General features: G+C 40.6%; 1 protein-coding gene across 1 annotated transcript; it reads left to right on the top strand.

Annotated features, from left to right (window-relative positions):
- The first annotated feature begins 17,554 nt into the window (after positions 1 to 17,554).
- Positions 17,555 to 21,325, top strand: LOC110919900. Its single transcript, XM_022164151.1, has one exon. The coding sequence runs from the start codon at positions 17,555 to 17,557 to the stop codon at positions 21,323 to 21,325; it is 3,771 nt and encodes a 1,256-aa protein (XP_022019843.1).
- The last annotated feature ends 1,912 nt before the right edge of the window (positions 21,326 to 23,237 follow it).

Raw genomic sequence — 23,237 nt, 5'->3', positions numbered from 1 at the left:
AGTCCTCTTTTGTTAGGTTGGTGTTGCCAATCTTCCCTGCTACAAGGCTTTCATAAGATTCCAATACCGACGCAAGAAACACCATCTGCTGTTTTGCCGACTCCTCACTGAAATTCTGAGCGTTCTTCATGTCTACAGCGATGTTGCAGTGAAACAAGTTCTTTGCATCAGACTGGTTTGAATTTGATGAAGATCCACTTTGATAACCACTATGACGATCACTGCTTTGACTTTCTTTGCTTGTTGTAGAGACATTCTCAGCAGAAAACGCAGTTTTGGGAGAATTGTTCTTTGGCATCATGCTCTTTGGATAATACAGATCCAAGTTCTGCTGATACGATGAGTGATTGACTTTGTATGTTTTCTTAAGCTCCAGCTCGTGACTTTCAAGTCTCTCAATCAACAAATCTACAGTAAGATCTGCAGGCTTGACCGTATTCTTCAGCATTAACGCAAAGTACTGCCAATCCATATCATCCGGCAATGAATCAAACAATTTATCAACTAGCTCATCTTGAGGATAAGAAATTCCATGTCTCGCTAGTTCCAGCTTTAAGTGCCCAAACCTTTCAATCATTTTACAGACTGACTCATTTTTTAGACACCCAAACAAATCAAACTCTTTTTTCAGTAGTTTCTTTTTGTTTTTCACAATTTCTGCACTCCCTAAACATTTGTCTTTTAACTTTCCCCAGAGATCTTTGGCACTAGAATAATCAATCAAAGAGATTATATCTTCACGCACAGATTGAAACAGTAACGCCACACATTTCTGTTCAGCCACAAACGACTCTATCTCATCCGATGTTGATAAAGTTTCACCCTTTTTGCCTCCGTCATTATATCCATTTTTGAGACTCTTCCAGCTAGGGAACGCAAAAGCCATCAACCAATCTTCGAATTTCTTTGCCACCGACTATAATCCTCGATAGTCATCAACTTCGGTGGTTTGTTGTAAGTTCCGAACGCACTTTCAACCTCTAAAGCATCCGATAATTTCTTCTTAGCATTTGGCGGGTTCTCATTGTTGTTGCTTGTAGATGAATCATCTCCCGAATTTCCAGCAAATGCGTACATGTCGCTAAACGGGTTCATGAAAATGTCATCCATCTTGAGCGTACCTACAAAATTAGCAAACACTTAGAAAAATTTTCGAAATTTTGAAAAACTGTGATTTCGAGCGAAATAAGCTATTTCGAGCTAAATCAACAACCACAATTGAGCGAAATCAGATCAGCGTCTGATTATGAGCGAAAATAGCACACAGTTTCGAGCGAAATCAGTTCTCAACTGATTTCGAGCGAAATTAGTAAGTATCCTACGAGCGAAATTAGCAGATTATGTCCCTTCGAGCGAAATCTAATATTTCGCTCCAAATGCCAAGTATGTTTTTGAGCGAAATTAGCACAAATCAAGCGAAAACTCTCGATGACCGTATGAGAGAAATAAGGTTATTAGGTAGTTTTTACCATTTTTAAGCCGAATTTTAACCTGATTCTTTCTAGGGTTTTTTAATTTTATGTTTTACACGTTATACTCGAAATTCAGGCCATTTCAACCGTAGGAACCAGTTCAAATCCGAAAAGTAAGAGAAGAAGCGAGTAGAAGTAAGAGAATCTGGTAGAATCAAGCTGTAGTAGTATGAACTCCTCGTCCTGAGCTCTGATACCACTTGTTGGACTGTTCTATAACCTTAAAAGTCAGTTAAGGCAGTTCATCTTTGCGTAGAAAGGCGGAATCATTGTAAACAAAGTAACAACAGCTTTTCCTCTTTAATTCCTCTTTATAAATACTTTCTGAGTCGTTTTACAATGATTTCTGACAAAAATCCGGCAGCACCTCGACTCTAGTTCTGCTCCAACTGATGCAGAAGCGAAATCACATCTAGGTATTTATAGATTTCAGATTTCGCTCCAAATAACATGAGCGAAACCTCATGAGCGAAATCACCAGATCAATTGGAGCGAAATCACCTATCAAACACACTGGAGCGAAATAACATGACTAGCTGGTTTCGCTCCAAATGACATATGTGTCATTTGGGGCGAAATCAACTCCTAAAACCCTAAATTGATTTTCGTGCTCCAATCTAACCTATCTAGACCTAAGACTCTATACAGACGTAGTTAACAGACATTTAGGTGGTGTTTGTTTTTTCAGATGCAAAAGGTCTGCAGTCTGCGGACCACATCTGCAAACGTCTGCATGAGAAGAGGTGAACCAAATGTCTGCATAGTGTAATAAAAAGGGTGTTTGATTATCTCACCTCTTTACCCCACATCTACAAACTTTTTTTCCTTTCTCTTATCCCAAACCCCTAAGGCCCTAACTAGAAACGACAAAACATATAAACAAATCATAATCAAGTGGAACAAAACCAAGCTAAATTCGAACCAAATTTCATAAATTTGGTTTATGTGTAAGGTGGAGGAGACTGGTCAGGGTATGGTTCCACCACCACCGCCATTGTTTTTCTTTTAAAGGAAAAGGTTTGTGTAAGGTGGAGGCGACTGGTCAGGGGAGGTGTTGCTGGGGTTAGAAGAGGTTGGAAGAGGTGGGAAGACATTGGACCATGTCTGCGTGGGGAAGAGGACGCGCAGAGGTTTGAAGACATTTTTTAATGAAATGTCTTCTAAAAAACAAACGGGCTGCAGAGCTCAACGTCTACTTGTAGTCTGTGTGGCGCAGACATAAGAGGCCAGAAGAGGTTTTTCTGAAAAAACAAACACCCCCTTAGTGCACCAACAGTCATTTAACTTTCGATAGTCAATGCACACACGCCAACCCGTAACAGTACGAGATTGAATAAGCTCATTCTTCGCATTCAGAACAACTGTCATCCCCCTTTCTTCGGGACGACCTGCGTAGGACTCACCCAAGCTGATCAGAAATCGGATAGATCAAACCAGACTCTAACAACTTCCTAACCTCCTTTCTAACTACCTCCTGCATATTCGGATTCAAACGACGCTGCGGCTCCACTACAGGCTTATAAACATCCTCCATCAGAACGTGATGCGTGCAAAAAGTAGGGCTGATGCCCTTGATATCAGATAGCCTCCAGGAAATCGCATCACTGTGCTCTCTCAGCACCTCAAGCAATCTCACTTTCTCCTCCTCTGTCAACTTCGAAGATATAATGACAGGCATATTCGGCTCCTCTCCTAGAAATGCATACTCAAGGTGCGATGGAAGAACCTTAAGTTCTAAAGGCGGTGGAATCTCTACAGGAGTACTCTCATCACTAATCTCGTTGAGCTCCAACGTCTCAGGAACCCACAACTCATCACTCTCATCCGACTGCTCCTCCTCAACTTCCTCTACTTTCTCTTCATCAGGCTCGTCAACAACTCCCTCGCCCACTAAATCGGCTCCACTAATATACTCGAAACATGTGTCAACACATGATATGAAAGAATTTAGAAAGTAAACGGAATGACACGGCCCGCTATTATCATCTCGACCTCCTGGATGCTGCATTGCTCTATCAATTTCGAATGTGACAATCTCGTCACCAGCTCGAAGAGAAATCTTACCGTCAAAGACGTCGATGATCGCCTTTGCGGTTCTAAGGAATGGGCGGCCCAGAATAATAGGAACTCTCTCATCAGCCTCCATATCAAGCACAACAAAATCTACCGGAAATACGAACTTATCTACCTTCACCAACAAATTCTCCACTATCCCATGTGGATACTTGACAGATCGGTCAGTCAAGGACAATGACATACGAGTGGGCGTCAACTCTCCTAAACCAAGCCTCTCGTACAACGAAAACGGCATCAGATTGATGCTGGCCCCTAAATCGGCTAGGGCGTGAGCAAGGGTAACCGCTCCCCCAAAGAGACATGGAATGGTGAAAGTACCAGGATCGGTTAATTTCTCTGGCAGCTTATTCAAGACCACCGCGGAACAACCTCCTGTCAATGGAATATTCGAAAGGTCCCCAATCCTCTCCTTGCGCTTCAAAAGATCTTTGAGAAACTTAGCATACTTAGGCATAGACTGAAGTGCCTCGATAAACGGAAGATTGATTTTTAACTGCTTGCACATCTTGAGGAATTGCCCGTACTCCTGAGCATATTTCTACTGCTTAAGGCGGGCGGGAAACGGAAGGTGGGAATGATCAACCACTGGTGCTGGCCGAACCTTCGTCGGCTACTTCTCCACTTTCTTCTCTACTGGCAACTCCTCGGCGTGTGCGGTACTTGTTGGGTCTAGCCTCATGTGCACCTTGCCTGGAGCCTCCATCTCAATCTCCTCATCGACTTCATCCTCTTTCTCTTCCTCAACTCTCTCTCTCTCACAACCTCTCCCAAGCTCTTTCCACTGCGGGTCGTAATAGCTTTAGCTGAATGATTCGCGGGATTTGTGAAGGGGTTTCCCGAAAACTGACCCGGTGGATGCTCCTGCAACTGTTTGGCAATTCCACCCACTGTTCTTTGAAGATATAAAAGTGTGGATTGCTAACTTTTGAGCTGAAGTTCGTGAATTTTATTAATCTGCTCCTGATTTTTAGCGAAATCAGTGAGAGATTTCTGCGTCGCCTGATTCTGTGTCATCATCGCCTGATTTTGTGTCATCATCTGAGCGAACATTTCCTCCATCCTACTCATACTCCCCTCGAAAGCCTTGCCACTGCCTTGACTCTCCTGAGTTGACCCCCCACTAGCGAACTGACCTCCTGAGCCACTACGCTGACCACTATGACCCGAACCAGTACTCGTGTATATCCTGGGCCCTCTACTCTGATACTGACCAGATGGAAATCTAGGAGGATTTCCAGACGAACGATAACCACTAGTATTACCATTACCGCGCCAGTTGGAGTTGTAATTGGAATTATTAAACGGATTCGTGGGACCCCTAGACCGACCGGCTATGTACTCTACCTGCTCAAGAGTAAGGGTAGGATAATCTATCGTAGCGTGACCTCCTCTACATACCTCACACCTATCAACTTCTTCTTGATCTCTTCCAACTCTTGTTTCACCTCTTGCCTCAAGCTCTCGACTACAACAGCTACCGATGGATCCAAGCTAACTTGGTTTACCCCTCGACCGACCGAGGAGGTACGCACAGGAATGGAAGTCCTGCTGGTAGTGCTGTAATCCATATCAGAGTGGGCGAAACTCTCAAACAAATCTGTTGGTGCACTTGTGTCTGTACTTTGTCTGTATTTTGTTATGATATAAAACGATGTCTTTTGTTAGTCTTGTTTATGTCTTATGTTTGTTTTATGTGTGTTTGATGTAAGTTTGACCAAGTCAACCATCCTCCTGGTTTGACTTGGCCAAACAGTTAACACATGGTTTTGTAATATGTTTGTGTCGAAGGATGAGTCATCGAAGGATTGTTTATATCCTTCGATGAGCTCGAAAGATAAACTTTCGATGGATATATATGGACCTCGAAGGATACATCCTTCGAGGTATATGTGGATCCTTCGGTAAGTGTCTGATCGATAGATGATGTTTCGATCAGTCTATCTAATCCTTCGACCAGACTAACTGTTATGGGTATATATAGTCATGTAATGTGTTCACTTCATTATGTGAGTGAACTTAGTCTTGTAGAGAGCGTATTTTCAGTTTGGTCAAGGGCTGTAACCGTGTCCACTGAAATACAAGAGAAAACTTTGATATCTTGTGTGTCTTCCTTTCTCATTGTAGCTTGTGTTCTCATATAAACTACCGGTTTGCATTCTAGCTTGGATTCCGCACTTGCTAGTGTGTTAAACATAACAAGGATAAGGTTTAACCTCGACCTCCGGGGGACCTACAAGTGAACGTGTATTAGCTCTGAAAGAATTGGATGAAGTTGATTTGAAGTCGATCGATGCTACTCCGTTAGTTCCGGACGAAACTGATTTCTCTACGATTGAAGAAATCTTCATCGGTTCGGATCCGGAACGTCCTGTTTATGTTGGTCAAGATAATGCGGAGTTTAATGCACTTGATGATGAGTTTGTGGCGGCAAAGACAGCAGAATTTACCAATCTTTCTTCAGATTCTCCCTACAGCTCAAGAAAACCGTGAGAAGACCGTGAACGAATGGCGAGCGGATTTCCTAGCTAGGAATCCTCCTCCGCTCCCTCCGTTGGATCAGGCTAACTACATGAATCTGGAAAAGAATCAGGCTCGGGGTCGTATTATCAGCTGGATGTTCATCAAGGAGCTTCACTGCATGGTTGTGAAGCGAGAATGCGGCCTTCAGTACTTCAGGTCTCTTCTTAGCATTCTTTCACTTCCTTATTATGATGTTGCGGTTTTGGCTCAGCTAAGGGTTATTAATCGAGTCGAAGACAAAATGGTGGATCTGTTCGCCAAGAAGATCAGGTTGGAACGAAGAATTGGTTGGAAGGATCCGCTATATAAGCCACAATTCCCTCGATACGAGCAGATCAGGTTTACGCTTGATCCAGATACAAATACTGCTCGTTATCGATTGGTTTATGATCCTCCGAAGTTGATGAAGAAAATACCGTTGTTGAAGATGAGGACAGATTTTCTGGGTAACTTTCGTTGCTGGGTTTATGATGCAGATACTGGAGAAGCCGTGATCTTATTCCAAGACAGTCAGGAGAACTTTCGAATGATAGATCCGATGTGGATTACTAACATGTCCAGGTCAGATATTATTATTCTTAAGGATTACGAGATCAACTACTTGGTTAGGGATCGTGCACAAGCAATGAAGTTTCAGAAGATGGCTTTGTATTGCTTCAACCTACTTGTGAATGCGGGAAGTGAATGGTCAACGCATCACTTAACGGTTGAAAGGACGCCAGAGACTTGAAGACACGAAGATCGAGACAAAGCTACAGCCAAGGGGGAGTTTGTTGGTGCACTTGTGTCTGTACTTTGTCTGTATTTTGTTATGATATAAAACGATGTCTTTTGTTAGTCTTGTTTACGTCTTATGTTTGTTTTATGTGTGTTTGATGTAAGTTTGACCAAGTCAACCATCCTCCTGGTTTGACTTGGCCAAACAGTTAACACATGGTTTTGTAATATGTTTGTGTCGAAGGATGAGTCATCGAAGGATTGTTTATATCCTTCGATGAGCTCGAAAGATAAACTTTCGATGGATATATATGGACCTCGAAGGATACATCCTTCGAGGTATATGTGGATCCTTCGGTAAGTGTCTGATCGATAGATGATGTTTCGATCAGTCTATCTAATCCTTCGACCAGACTAACTGTTATGGGTATATATAGTCATGTAATGTGTTCACTTCATTATGTGAGTGAACTTAGTCTTGTAGAGAGCGTATTTTCAGTTTGGTCAAGGGCTGTAACCGTGTCCACTGAAATACAAGAGAAAACTTTGATATCTCGTGTGTCTTCCTTTCTCTTTGTAGCTTGTGTTCTCATATAAACTACCAGTTTGCATTCTAGCTTGGATTCCGCACTTGCTAGTGTGTTAAACATAACAAGGATAAGGTTTAACCTCGACCTCCGGGGGACCTACAAAATCGTTACTCTCATTCACTGTGTTTTTACCCATAAGCTGCCCTCCTGCTGACGTATCGAAACGAGCTCTAATCTCAGGAGTAAGACCATTGTAGAATTTTTCCACTAACGCCCAAACAGACAAACCATGCTGAGAATAACGGGAGATCAATGTCTGAAAATGCTCCCAAGCAAAGTGGTACGGCTCATCAGGCTCCATGCGGAAGGAGTGAATCTGACCACGAAGGCGAGATGCCTTGGCTGGGGGAAAGTACTTGGCTAAGAAAGCATCACGAAGACCTGCCTAAGTAGTGAACGTGCCTGCGGGCTGAGAATCGAACCAGACGGCCGCGTGTCCTGCGAGTGAGAATGGAAAGACCTGAAGGTATCGAGCATCAAGGTTCATTCCATCGATGGAGAAAGTGCTGCAAAGGCGAGTGATGCGATTGATATGAGCGGGTGCATCCTCGTCGTCACGACCATGGAACTTGCATGAATTAGTGATGGCTGTCATGATGTAAGAAGGAATCTGCCAAGACCTATCATTCGCGATGTTCGGAAGGGTGATGGGTGATGTAGCACCGGTGAAACCGGTGGTAGCCTGCTGGTAAACGGTGTGGTTTGCCATAGCGGGTTGTGGACTAGGTGTACGAGAACGGGAAGGTGGTGGGGAAACGTGGGGTGATACGTGTGGTGATGACTTCGGAATGAAGTCGGTGTGTGGTGGAGAAGAGGAAGAGCTAGAAGAACTTACCTCGGGTGCAACGGATGAAGCGGACGACTTGACTGTAAACGGAAGTGGCGGCGGTCCCTGCGAGCGCGTATGGGGCATCCACTGCAAAAACCGAAACAACCAAGTAAGAAGACTCTAAGAACGACTCAATATACTAGAAAAGACACTAAACAAATATTTTTTTCTTGATTCTTTTATAACTAGACTCCTACGACTCAACGAACAAACAAGTAGCACGTAATATGTCAAGTAAGTCCAAACAAAGTAATTAACGCAATCGCCAAAGAGTCCCCGGCAACGGCGCCAAAAACTTGATGTGCTAAAAGTGGTTTAACTAAATTAACTAAATTAAACCCTAAACTAGGCTCTCTAAGTTTTAAATTTATAAAACAAAGACTCTCTAAAACCTAAACCACACGACTGGCAAGTGTACCGATCGATGCAGTATAGCCTAAGGAAGTCCAAGTATCGAACCCGAGAGACTCTACTGATTATGCTAATGACTCTATCTAGACTTAGACTGACACAAACTTAACTAATTGTTTATTAATTGGGGGGGTTTCTAAATATCCTAAAAATATAATAAAATATTAAACTAGAAAAATCAAAGAAAAGACTAAACACGAATGTGGATGAAGACTTTGACCAAAGGCTATGAAGACTACCTAGGCTAGACACAAGTTTAACTCAGAATGGATTTCTATTCGATAGTTTTGTGGTATGGAACCTGTAGGATCGTTATTGACGATCGAATGAGTCAATCAGAGCAGAAACACCACTGTTTATGCGGCGGAAACACACAAACAGTTAAAATCAAAGAGAATGGAGTAGAAACAGACAGCAGATCACTTTAAACACGGTTTCTCATTAATTCTTCACAGAAAAATTTGGCAGCAGTTCGGCTACAACTTGGACATTCAGTACATAATGAGAAACCAACACTGACTATATATAGGGGTGCTGATTCCGCTCCAAATGACATCGTGTCATTTCGGGCGGAATCAACAACATTTGATCTCGCTCCAAATGACACTATGTCATTTCGAGCGGAATCAAGACATAACAACATAAAACTTACAAACAGCCCCCTACGCTATACATAATTGACATATATGACCCCTAGACCCTATACAAGCTTGACTAAGACTAAGACGTAGGCTTTAGACATTCGTGCATCAACAAACTCCCCCTTGGATACAGCCGAAGTCTTTAGTCTTGTCTTCGGGTCTTTAGAGTGACTTGAAAGTTTCTTCTCTTAACTTAGGCTTCTTCCTAAGCAAGTTCCTCAACCTTTCATTCTCTTTCTTTGCCTTTTTATCTTCCTCAGCCTGTTGCTTCATCCATTTTCCTCTGTTTTCATCCAGCTTCTTGCGTTCAAGTTCAACTTTCTTTCTTTCCTTCTCTTCAAGCGACCACCATTTAGAATTCTATTTATTTTCAGAATTAATGCCTTTCTGAAAACAAATAGATACAACTTGTTGAAACTGCATCGCTTGTTCATGGTCTTCAGACTGAAAATGGATCTTGTTTATGAATAAACATTCTATATCCTTGGCAGAGCAATTCACTAACCACATCGGGTCATAAACAGATATCGTTCTTATCTCCCTTCCAGCTCAATAAGTAATGACAGCCTCAGTTGAGATGCAACTGTATACCCAGCCCAAGAAGCCTTTATGGAAATCCTGTTCCATCTTTGGCACTAGTATATTCTTCATCGTCTTCGGCTTTTTCACGTTAAGAATAGTCTCTTCAACCCCTGTCACTGGATCTACCCTCTGAACTCTCTTCAGGTAATGTGGCTTCTAGTGTCGGAAATTCTTCAAGGATTCAAACTTTATGTATCCCCACATCGCGACATCATTCTTTCGAACAGGATACCCTAAAGTTCTCACTTTCGATAGCTCTTCGACATCCCACCATGGTAACGACATCACATCATACAATCATTCAAAATACTGTACACCATACTCTCTTCTGATCGCATAAGCGTTAACATGAGGTAGGAAGCCCCAGCTAATGATATCACCGAGTGAAATGCTTCGATCTCTCTGATAATACTTCAATGGCCTTTTGAACTTTCTTTCGTGACTATCTTTAAACCACTTATGCCGTTCTTCCTTCTTCATGTCTATAGGAGTACCATCGAAATTCTTGTCTTTCAAAATTTCAGCTACTTTCCTTCTTAACTCATCCTGCTTTCTTCAGTAAGAACTCCATCAGTGTAGGATACTGAGAAGTATCTTCACTTACACTCTCGTCATCAGTGCAATCTTCAACCTCAACCCTGTCATACATATCAGCATCCTCTACATACTTGTACTCATACTCTGGTTGATGGTTGATGTCGAACGCATTTAATTCTTCTTCAAAATCAAATTTGAAGTCTGGATCCACCATACGTGTCATTTCTTAAATCTCATCCAATGAATACGTATGTCTGTGCTCACCTTCCTCCAAATGATCTATTCTCAAAATTAACTTTTCAACTTTTTCAACATTTTGATCATCACCATGCTCCCCTTTTCCTTTAGCTCCCCCTGTTTCTTCGTTCACACTATCATTCAAATAATCATCAACATTCTTTTCACTTGACTGTTCAGTCACTTTGATTCCCATACCACCTTGATTATCATCATCGTCATTATCATCATCAGATCCATGACTACTAGAAGAGAAGACTTTTTCATCATCGTCATCTTCCTCGTCATCACCCTCTTCATCATCATCTTCATCATCATTATCCTCATCATCATCACCAGCAAGATCTTCAGGAGATACATCTTCTTCAAAGACGCCAGAGATAGAAGATATCGGAACAGGATTCTCAATGACTAAGGATGGAACAATTGATCTTTTAACTACTGCCACACTGCCTTCAGCACCTTTTCCCTTATCTTTCATTTGTGTGTCAATCTCAGCTTGACGTTTAGCCCTAAGTTCCTCAACTTCAATCTCCTCGAATCTTTCTTCTATCGACTTTCCGAGCATGTTTTCAACAACTTTGTTTAACATGTAAAACTCATGTTCTTTCAGTGCTTTCGCAGCTTCAAGCTCTTTGTTTTTCATCTCAAAATATTTGTTCTGCTCATCTCTGCGAGCCTTTTCTTCTTCTAATTCAGCCACTCGCACTTTCAAGAAATCAATCTCTATCTGATCTGTATCAATCTTCTTCAGTAATGCCTTGTTGTCAGACTCTAATCTCTTCACACGCATTTCGAGAATCTTTTCACGATCAACCACTTTCTTGCTTTCAGCTACTACTATTTTGTTATCATTCAACACATCATCCATCTTCTTTTCTAACTTCTTTACTTGTTCATCATTTGCAAAACCAAAGTCTCCAATATCTTCAAGATTATCTGGAGGAATATGAAGACCCTTGTGTCCAAAAGAACCAGCAGTTAGTTGAATTTGAGTGGGTGGTGGTGTTTTGAAGATTTCTTTGGATGTAAGTAAAGGTTGTTCATGAATTGGTGAGATATGTAACGGTAAAAGATGTAATGGTGATGGTTGCCTAGGTGGTGTTGGTTGTTTTGGTGGTGAAGGTTGTCTTGGAGGTGTTGGTTGTCGTGGAGGTGTTTGATGTGGTGGTGATTGTATTGGTGATTGATGTGGTGTAGGTTCAGGTGGTGGTGTTGATAGTTTACTTGGTTCTTTGGATGGTTTCTTCTTCAGAACAATCTTCAGCTTTGTGATCTTCGGAGTTACTTTCTTTATTTTCGGAGACACAATCCTCTTTCTTGCTCCTGCTTTCTTTCTCCTACTCGATGGAGGTGATTGAGATCCAGACACATGTTGTGGTGATGGGACATAAGCAACATCCTCCTTTTCTTGTCTCTTCCTCTTTCTCAATTGTTTCTCTTTCTCTGTCGCTTCTTCTTGAATTCTTCTTAAACGTTCATTTTCATCTATTTCATCTTTCGAAGAACTCGAAGAGCTTGTAGTACTTTTATTAATGTCATCACCTTCGACATCATCAATAACTTTCTCTTTCTCAACTTCTATGCTAGCTGCTTGCTCTGTCACTAAATCATCAAGTTTTAACATCACATTATCAATATCAGCATACGGATCTTCTTCCACATTTAAAACCGGTTCTTCAACCTCAGGCTCATCAATCAACAAATTCTTTGCCACTTTCTTTTGTTTCTTCTTTGGTTGTGACGATGCCCCTCACCCTCCTGTGCTTTAGGGGTAGCCTTTTTACCTCTCTTCCTCTGTTCTTTGACAAACGAGTCATTACGTGTGGTTTTGAACTCTTCAAGAGCGTTTAGCTCATCAGCATAAGCTGCTTCCTTAATCTCTTCTTCATTTCTCCAGTTTTGGTGATTTACTAGATCAGGATCAACATAATTCGCATCCTTGATAAATCCGAAAAATTCTGCTACTTTCTTCGGTTCAGGATGGTTTGGATGATATCTTGCAAGCTGCTTGAGAGAATCATTGCTCATGTGTGAAAGTACTAACAAATCACTGTTCAAATCACGTTCAATATCCGGATATGCATGATCAATCAGCATCTGCACAAATCTTGGATACATCCAAGTTTTACTCTTTGTTGTAATATTCTCGGTCATGTAATGAAAAACAATGTGAGAGAAGTTGTATTTCTTGTTCAGAACCAATGCAGTGACCATATTCATCTGATAATCACGCATGGTATCATACCCTCCTTTGCAATGGCTAAGAGACATTAGTACAGAATGTACAATAAACTTGTAAGGCTTTTGAAACTTAGACTTCAAATAATTTGCAGCGTTTAGTGCACCATCATATCCCATCCTCAGCATGCATCCTTTGACCATTCGTTCAAGAAACTTTGTTGGCGAGTCTTCATCGTCTGGAAAGTTCAAAACTTCACCAATGAGCGCCTCTGTAGCATTAATTGTCTTATCTTTATTATGATGCTTTACAACTGAATGAATCACTTTATTCTCTTCATCGTAAGTTGCATTCTTCCAGAAATGTTCTATGTGTGATTTGTACACAGGACGTTGATCAGTCAAAGCTTTCTGAATTGGTATTCTACTCATGAACTCCAGAATGCTGCTGAATTTTGCCAACTCTGAATTCTTACCCACATCAAAGTCACAACAGCTATTGTGAAGTGGATCAAATATAACATTCGAACCCTGCAAGACAACAAAGCACAAAATGAATCAATTACTTAGAAAAATTTCAACACTAAGTACCTTCAAGCGAAATCACAAGTAATGACAGAGCATTACAAGCGAATTCACCCAAAGATGTATTACTTAGAAAAATTTCAACACTAAGTACCTTCAAGCGAAATCACAAGTAATCACAGAGCATTACAAGCGAATTCACCTAAAGATGTTAGAAGCGAAATCAGATTACAACTTAGAAGCGGAATCACAAAGAGTCACTTAGAAGCGAAATCAACTTTGATCAGGTTGAAGCGGAATCACCTTAACAATCTAAAACGGAATCACTAAGACTCTTTAAGCGGAATCAGATATTATACATTGGAGCGGAATCACAACATCCGCTTTGGAGCGGAATCAACATTCATTTTCAATTTCAAGCGGAAACAAAATTATACATTTAAAACTTATTAGATGATGGAATTGAATGTTGTGGCTTGTTAATCAAAGAATTCCAAACAAAGGGTTGTGATTTAATTTCATTTTTAACCCCAAACATGCCCTAGATCTAAAACTGAACATCTTGTGTATCGACAAACATCAATTAACCCTAGATCTGTCAAAATCAATACCCAAAACATGAAATACACCACAATCTGACAACAAGGAAGTGTTTTATTGTTCAGATTTATCAGTTATTAACCCTAAATCTAAGTTTTAGTACATAACATTCGCCGACAGTTCAAAATATACATGATATAGACAGATTGGAGCCCAAATCTACCTTGCCCATGTTGATAGTTGAGATTGCCAACTATAAACACAAGATCTAACTGAAATCGGGCAGCAATTCGGTCAGAAAATGAAGATCTAAGGGTTTCGCTCGAGTCGCCGGAGAGAAACACTTGGGGCGGAAACAGAAAAGTGAGGTTGGAGCGGAATCAGGTGGCCTTTTATAGGCTGTCTGATTTTGCTCGAAATGGTCAAATTGCCTTCAAGCGGAATCAACTAGAAGCTCCAAGCGGAATCAGCAGCAAAGGTTTTTTTCAAGCGAAATCAACTTTTGTCGCATTTTCAAGCAGAATTAAGACTTATTTTCAAAAATTTTAATTTTTCTAACATTTTTTATTGTTCACCAACACACCCAGTTAACCAAGTCCAAGTTAATGACCTTGGTCAAATATTTAGCCTACCAAGTTCAAATTAATGACCTTGGTTGACCAGATTATGAAGTACACTGACTTTTTTATCTGAAAACAGTTCAAATTAATGAACTTTCGAACTTTCAAACACTATTTCAATCTTTCAAACATGTACCAATCACAGTTTAATGTCTCCTGCTTACCCAACCCTCATCAAACAGACATGATCTGCACAAGGCTTTGATCATCTGATCCGCAACATCGGTTGTCGAAAATAAGATGAAAAAATAAAATCTTTTTGGATTTTTTTAACAAGATAAGTGATGTGCGTGAAGTGTGTTATATTTTAGGTATGTATTTTAAGCCCTTTTTACACTTTTTAGCCAAGTTTTAAATTTATAAAACACGATATTTACTAACACTAAACACACATATGGGCAAGTGCACCCATCGTGGACGTAGTATAGTGTTGGTAAGATACCGAGGTCGTCCAAGGACACAAGAGCTTTTAATACCGGTTTATCCTCAACGTCTAACCAAACCAAAATGTTAGAAAAAGATTTTTAAATTAAGAAAATAAAACTAACTAAAATGCTGAAAATAAAAATAAAAATAAAATAGATAGACAAGATGAATCACTTGGATCCGACTCGTGTGTTAGTGTAACCTTTGATTATTTTCGCACTTTTGCACTTGTTTAAGAGATTATCTTAGTTATTGTAGTAGGCCCCTCTTTTGAAGGCGACATTACCCTCAACCCAATAGTTTGAGTCAACAAGGATACAATCCTAAAGGGTCGGATTATTTAAAGATAATTAATTAAGTTATTAATACATAATGTGGTAGGCCCCTCTTTTGAAGGCGACGTTACCCTCAGTTAAGTAGTCTGAGTCAGCAGGGATACAGTCCTAAGTAGCTGGATTAAAGTTTTAATTGTAGTTAACTTATGAGAGGATCAAAGAGTTTGGACCCCCGCCATCCAATACCTTTGGGTATTGAAGGAGGTCCTACTAAATTTGACCCAGGTCCTTTGCAGGATCTCTAAACGCTAAACAAAGGCAAGAATCTTACTAAACCGTTCCCTTAACCCCCGACTAGGTAGCCAACATACCTCCATATAGACCGTGGAGATATGAATGGTGAAAATCTTTTATTTTATATAGACAGTAAAATAATGCCAAGACACCACGGACAAACGATAAGGAAGAATCACCTTCAACATAAGAAACTAGTAATTAAAGTCACTAATACAAAACCAATTAAAAAAAAAGTGCAAAAGATTAAAAATAAAAAGTATTACACTAAACACTTGTCTTCACCAATGAGTAAGGTGATCACGATCAGTAATGGCTCTGGGCGAAAATGGCGATTCATAGAAACCCTAACTTTTTGCACTTCCTGATCTTCTTTCTTGATCGATTTGGGTTAGGTATTGAGGTTTTATCGTTCCTTCTGAGTAAGGTATCTTGATTCTACCTTGGTCTCTAATCTTCTGAAGCAAGGAACAGGATCATTCGTTTCTTTTTTTCTAGTTAGGGTTTCCAGTCTATTTTTCGCTCTACTTTCTTTGCTCTTGTTGATCGTTTTTTTTACGTTGCATGTGCTGTAATCCCTAGTATTATGGCATCCAAACCTCCGGATAGTTTTGAGGATTTAGGGTTTCAATCCTTTTCTCAAAGATTGCATGGAGATGTATTTATTCGGCAGCCGGATAATAGCCAAAACCCTAGTCTTGACAAGGTTTTTGGTGAGGGAAGGCCGACAAATATAGATGGCAACCGGATGTTGCCGAGAAGAGGAGTTGGTCTGCAGGCCTCTTCTGGTCAGAAACCAATCAACATAATCGATGAACTTGAAAAAATTACTGAGCCTGTTTTTCTTGGAAAAAATGATGGGGAGGCAGGTAGCTCGGATACTGGTAAAGGCATGAAAGGGCAGACTTATGCGGAGAAACTATCAACGGTCAAACCGGTTCAGAAGGTGAACTTCAGGTTCTTGGAGAATACCAAAGCTGATGTAGATGTTGATGCTGATGTTACGATCCCAATCGCCTCGGTTAAACAGGTTCAAGATCGATTTAATAATGTGCTTTTTGGTTATTTTCTTGGGAAACGACTAGCATTTCCGGTTGTGGAATATTTTGTTAGCCAAAGATGGGGGAAATATGGTATGCAAAAATGTATGATGAATGGAAAAGGTTTTTTCTTTTTTAAATTCAAGACTAAGGACGGTATGGAACAAGTTTTGCAAGATGGTCCATGGCTTATCAGGAATATCCCGTTATTTTTGAAACAATGGTCTCCGAATACGGAGTTGAAGAAAGAGGAGCTAAAAAAAGTTCCAGTTTGGGTTAAAATGCACGATGTTCCGTTGGCGGCTTACACTGAGGTTGGTTTAAGTCTAATTGCTTCGAAAGTGGGAACTCCTAAAATGCTGGATAATGAGACAACTAGAATGTGCTTAGACTCGTGGGGCAGAAGTGGATATGCTAGAGCGATAGTTGAGCTGGATGCGGATAAGGATTTGATAGAGAACGTTACTGTAGCAATTCCAAATGTAGAAGATGGTGGGTACCTAAAGAGTAGCATCCATTTGGAGTATGAATGGAAACCACCACATTGCAAAAATTGCAAAGTGTTTGGCCATGGAGTGCATGAATGTCCTCTAAAATCTACTGAAGATAAGGGTCCAAATTCTAAAGATAAGGAGGATGATCAGGGCTTTAAAAGTGGTAATAACCGGAAGAAGGTGGTCAAGCAATTTAATATGAAAGAAAAGCAGAGGTTGATATATAGGCCCAAGAAACGTGTTGAAAATGTGGACCCTAAGCCGCAATCACCTAAGAGGGCTGCTGACTCTAAGGGCCCGGGTATTCGAACTCAAAATAAATTTCATGTTTTAAATGATATGGAGGAGGAGTGTGGTTCCGATATGGAAGAGGTGCGGCTGAATCCAAGTGTGGGAGGGTATGATTTTATGGATGATGATGTTCAAAATCACTTGATCAATACAGGTGCAAGCACACCTGCTCAGGAGGTTATCAATGGATAGTGTGGCTGCATGGAATGTAAGGGGATTGAACCACCCCATCAAGCAAAAGGAGGTTCAAACGTTTATGTCGGATAATGGTTTGCAGGTTTTTGCTGTTCTGGAGTCTCATGTTCAGACTGCTAACTTGGATAAGGTGTGTAAAAAAGTGTTTCGGAATTGGGAGTGGACTTCCAATGGTAGTTTGTGCGATAAGGGTACGAGAATTATAGTTGGGTGGAATGCGGATAATGTAGATGTGGTAGTTCTTCATGCTACTAACCAAGTTATACATGCTCAAGCTAAGTTCAAAAAAGATAATGCTTTGGTTAATATTTCTTTTGTTTATGCAAGTAACAATGATCAAGAAAGGAAGTATCTCTGGGACTCGCTTAAAATGCATAAGGGGGTTGTTCGATTGGACCCTTGGGTTATAATGGGAGATTTTAATGTGGTTTTGAACTTAGAGGATAACTGTATGGGGACGTCTAAGGTGAATGCTGCAATGACGGATTTTAATGAGTGTGTGAAATTTCTTGAAGTCTTTGATCTTCGAGCCCATGGGTTACACTACACGTGGAATCAAAGTCCGAAAAAAGGGATTGGAATCCGAAAGAAGCTGGACAGGATCATGGCTAATGTCAGCTTTGTGGAGAAGTTTACTGATGCGTTTGCGGTGTTTAAGCCGCATGGTATTTCGGATCATTGTCCGGGCTTGCTAAAACTTCTTAAGGCCACTAAGGTTAAACCTAAACCATTTAAATTCAGCAATTTTTTGACGCATAAGAAGGAGTTTTTGCAAATTGTCATGAAGGGTTGGGAAGCCGAGTTTATGGGGGTGCCCATGTTTCGTCTTGTAAAGAAGCTTAGTATTTCGGATCATTGTCCGGGCTTGCTAAAACTTCTTAAGGCCACTAAGGTTAAACCTAAACCATTTAAATTCAGCAATTTTTTGACGCATAAGAAGGAGTTTTTGCAAATTGTCATGAAGGGTTGGGAAGCCGAGTTTATGGGGGTGCCCATGTTTCGTCTTGTAAAGAAGCTTAGAGGCCTTAAAAGTCCGCTAAGATCGTTACTAAAAAAACAAGGGAACATACATAAAAAAGTAATACACTTGAAGGTAGAGTTGGACTCGTTGCAAAGTAAGCTGGACGCTGACCCGTTTAATTTATTACTCAAAGAAGCTGAATCCGTTTGTGTTAAGAAATATTTGGAGGCAACGATGGATGAAGAACGTTTTCTGAAACAGAAGGCAAAACAGAAATGGTTGGAAGCTGGAGACTCTAATACCAAATTCTTTCATAATGTGGTCAAATGTCGCAATCATTTTAACAAAATAAACATTATTAAAGATATCTCGGGTAATACTCATGAAGGGGATGGAGTCTCAATGGCCTTAGTTAATCATTTCCGTGATTTTCTGGGATCGGAAGGGAACTCGGTTAGCCGAGTGGATCGAGATGTGTTTTCAACCATCGTTAATCAAAGTGTGGCAGATTATATGTGTAGACAAGTGACTCCGGATGAAGTGAAAGCGGCAATTTTTTCAATTAACGAAAACAAGGCTCCGGGGCCGGATGGGTACTCGTCCGATTTCTTCAAGAAGTCATGGCATATTGTCGGTAATGAGGTAACGAATGCTATTATTGATTTCTTTGAGTCAGGTAGACTTCTTCAGGAGATAAATCACACGTTTTTAGCTCTCATTCCTAAAGTTCCAACGCCGGGAGTGGTCACGGATTATAGGCCAATTTCGTGTTGTAATGTGGTCTACAAAGCGATTAGTAAGATTCTTACAGCAAGGATGCTGGAAGGTTTAAAGGATATCATAAGTGAAAATCAATCGGCTTTTGTCCCGGGTAGGAGGATAGCGGATAATATAATGTTGACTCAAGAATTAATGCATAATTATCATCGTCAACTGGGTCCTCCTCGATGTGCTATGAAAGTCGATATTCAAAAGGCGTATGATACTGTGGATTGGAGATTTCTTCGTGATGTCTTGCATGGGTTTGGGTTCCGGCATCGGTTTATTGGTTGGATCATGGAGTGCATCACTACTACATCCTTTTCCTTGAGTGTGAATGGCAATGTTCATGGCTATTTCAAAGGAAAGCGGGGGTTGCGGCAAGGGGATCCTATGTCCCCCTATTTATTCACTATGGTCATGGAAGTGTTAACTCTGATTCTTAACAAAGCCGCTGAATTGGACTCTTCGTTTAGGTTCCATAATAAATGTGAGAAGCAAATGATAATTAACGTGTGTTTTGCTGATGATCTATTCTTGTTTACCAGAGGTGATGTTGGCTCGGTTAAGGTAATCATGCGCTCTTTGCAAAAGTTTGAGAAGGTTTCTGGCTTAGTTCCTAGCAATACAAAAAGCACAATATTCTTTTGTAATGTTCCTTTAGCTACTAAGAACAGAATCGTAGATATGGTACCTTTCGATGAAGGGAAACTTCCTATCAAATATTTAGGAGTTCCTCTTCTTGCTTCTCGTCTCTTGATCAAAGATTGCAAAATTTTGGTGGAGCGTATGTCTAAACGTATTAATGACTGGAAGAACAGATTCCTTTCATTTGCGGGAAGACTTCAGTTAGTTCTATCGGTTCTATCCGCTATTCATGTTTACTGGGCTTCTGTTTTCGTCTTACCGGCTAGTATCATCAAGGAGCTAGAAACCAAGATGAAACATTTCTTATGGGGTCAGGGTATGGGTGCAAAAGGTAGAGCAAAAGTAGCTTGGAAGGAGGTATGTCTGCCAAAGCTGGAAGGCGGGTTGGGCATTAGACGGATATCGGATGTTAATAAATCCTTGATGGCTTATCACATCTATAGCATTGCTTCGGGTAGGAAGTCGTTATGGACAAACTGGATCGTTTTGCATAGGCTTCGTGGTCGGTGCCTATGGGATATTCCGATTCACTCCAACTCTCCGTGGGGATGGAAAAAGTTATTGAAGTACCGGGATAAATTCCGTAACCACGTGTGGACTAAAGTTGGAAATGGAAATAACACTTTCTTATGGTTCGATAAATGGACGGATGAATGCCCTCTTAGTCAGCTGGTGTCCCCGCGTCAGATGGCCAGGTATGGGTTCTCAATAAAGTCGAAAATAAAAGATGCGTTTATTGATGGGCAATGGGTGTGGCCGGAAGATTGGAGGAGTGTTTTTCCGACTCTATTCCAACTTAGGCCGCTGGTGATATCCGAATTACAAGACAAGATCTTATGGAAGAAACATGATGGGAAGCTTGTTCCGTTTTCTTCGAAGGAAGTGTGGGATGCTGTCCGGGTCCGAGACCAGCCAAAAGCTTGGGCCAAAGTGGTATGGTCATCTTTCAACATCCCGAAACATTCATTTCTGTGCTGGCTTATATTTAAGAGGAAACTTTGGACTCAAGATCGGATATTGAGATGGAATCATGCTGTTACGGGATCAATGAATCTTATGTGCTGTTTGCTTTGTTATTCGGAGATAGAGACTCATGAGCATTTGTTTTTTGAATGCCAATACTCGTCATCGGTATGGCATAAAGTCCGGCAGAAAGCTTGCATGGAATCGGTTCAACACTCTTGGGATGAAATCTCGGCTTGGTTGGTAGCTAGAGCTAAGTCGAAGTCAGTGGAGTCTATAGCGGGTAGATTGGTGGTTGCGGCTACTGCTTATGCTATTTGGTGTGAACGGAATTCAAAATTTTTTAATAACCGATTGCGACCGCCAGAAAAAGTGGCTGACTTTATTATCGACACAGTTCGAGCCAAGTTAATCGCTTTCAAGTACCAGCATACGACAAAAGTGAAGAAATTCTTGGAAGAATGGAAGATGGACAAGGAAGATTTCCTGGATGATGATTGAAGACCAATGTTTTATTTGTTTTTCATGTAATTGGTTGTAGGTTTGTTTTCTGAGCTGAACTCTTTAGTGGTATGCCACTAAGAGAACTAGGGGGTATTTCAGCCTTCTACTTGTTTTTTTGTTGATATTTATAAAAATCACCGGGGTAACCCTTTACCCAAAAAAAAAAAAAAAAAAAAAAAAAAAAAAAAAAAAAAAAAACACTTGTCTTCACCAAGTGATGTAAGAGACTTAGGCAAACATGGCCTTTGATTGTCAAGAACTCTTACGATCAATCTTGGATCCCGAGACGACTCACACACTCTATGATGGACAATGGATGATGGTGGTGGATGATGGTGTTATGGTGGTGGTGGGTGGTGGGTGAAGTGTGAGAGAGGTGGTGTGCCAAGGGATGAGTTGAAATGGCTCCAAGCACTCCTATTTATCGGCTGAACAGAAGCTCGGGCACGGCCCCGTGCCCGCTGGGCATGGCCCCGTGTCCATCCTTGTCTCTCTCCTCATTAATTGTAATTCACAATTACAATAAATGTGCTTGCAGGAATCTGACCACGCCCCCATGTCCGCTGGGCACGGCCCCATGCTCGCTGAGCACGGGGCGTGTTCAGTCTTCTGTTTTCTTGGTTTTGCTTGGGAAGATGCTGTTGAGGGGTCGGGCATTCCACTTTGGCTCCTTTTCTTGTATTTATGTTAGATTTTGCTGTCTTTTCGCTTCTTTTGTTAATTTGAGCTCATTTAATCCTGAAAATACAAAAGGAAGACAAAAACACACTTTTTCCAACATTAGTACTAAAAAAGGGTTAGTTTTATGCCACAATTGATATAATTTATATGTTGCATTTTGCGCATATCAAATACCCCCACACTTAAATCTTTGCTTGTCCTCAAGCAAAACTCTTTATAATGTGGCTTTATTCACTCCCAAATGGAATGGGTAGAAGAGAAGGTTTTTGGGCTTGTCATAGAGTGTCGGGATTTCCAAGATTCTTTATTCAGGTTTTATTTTTATTTATTTACAATCCTATTCGGCATGATTTATTAAGAACATTCCTTAAGATAAATTACTTATTAGGGCATAACGTACCTTTTTAAAATCTCATTTATATACAAGTTCACATAGCTCACGGGAGATCACTCAACACTCGGCCGAAGGTGTATTTTTTTTGTGAATCACTCGAGAGCGGCATGGAACTTACTCCTACCATAAGTTTGCCAAGCAATCAATCCTCCTCCTTTTTAACTATATACCTTTGTAAATATCAAGAGGACTTTTATGGGTTTTTGGCTTGGGCTAAAGGTGGGTGGTTGGTTAGTGGTTAGTAAAAAGGGCAAAGGCGTAACAAACGTCGGTTTGGAAGACTTTTTATTTTTCATATTTTTATTTTATTTCGATGAATTGTTCAAACAAAGATACTTGATAAACTTTGTTTGTTTGTTTGGCTGCATCGAATTTTTTTTTAAGTCATTAGAGAACCGAGCGTTGTTACTAAAAAAAATAAATAAAAAGGTTTAGGTGGGTAAAAAGGGTTGTTTTGGGTTAAGAAATGAAAAGGTTCAGGCTCAAAGGGGTTAACTAGGGGGATTTTGGGTAGGTGGTAAAAAAAAGAAAAATAATGGTGTAGAATGAAAAAGGGTTAGTCCTAATGCCTCCATCATCTCGGGTTTAAGTTGGTAAGGACCGGGAATGTATTGTTGTGGCAAGTTCTAGAGTCGTACGAACCAAGCGGCTATTCACACAAGAAACGAAAAATGAGCATTTAGTGTAAAGATATATATTTGTATGCTCGTTAAAGGCTCAAAACTCACTTTTGTGGGAAAAGGGTTTTTATGTGACCAAGTATATATAATCAAATTTTAACTAAGTTTGTCATGCATTTTCATAATTTTCTTATGTTGGTTCTTTTTATCACGA

Source organism: Helianthus annuus, chromosome 6 (genome assembly GCF_002127325.2).
Source record: "Helianthus annuus cultivar XRQ/B chromosome 6, HanXRQr2.0-SUNRISE, whole genome shotgun sequence".
Taxonomy (NCBI): domain Eukaryota; kingdom Viridiplantae; phylum Streptophyta; class Magnoliopsida; order Asterales; family Asteraceae; genus Helianthus; species Helianthus annuus.
This window is presented reverse-complemented; position numbering and strand designations above follow the sequence as displayed.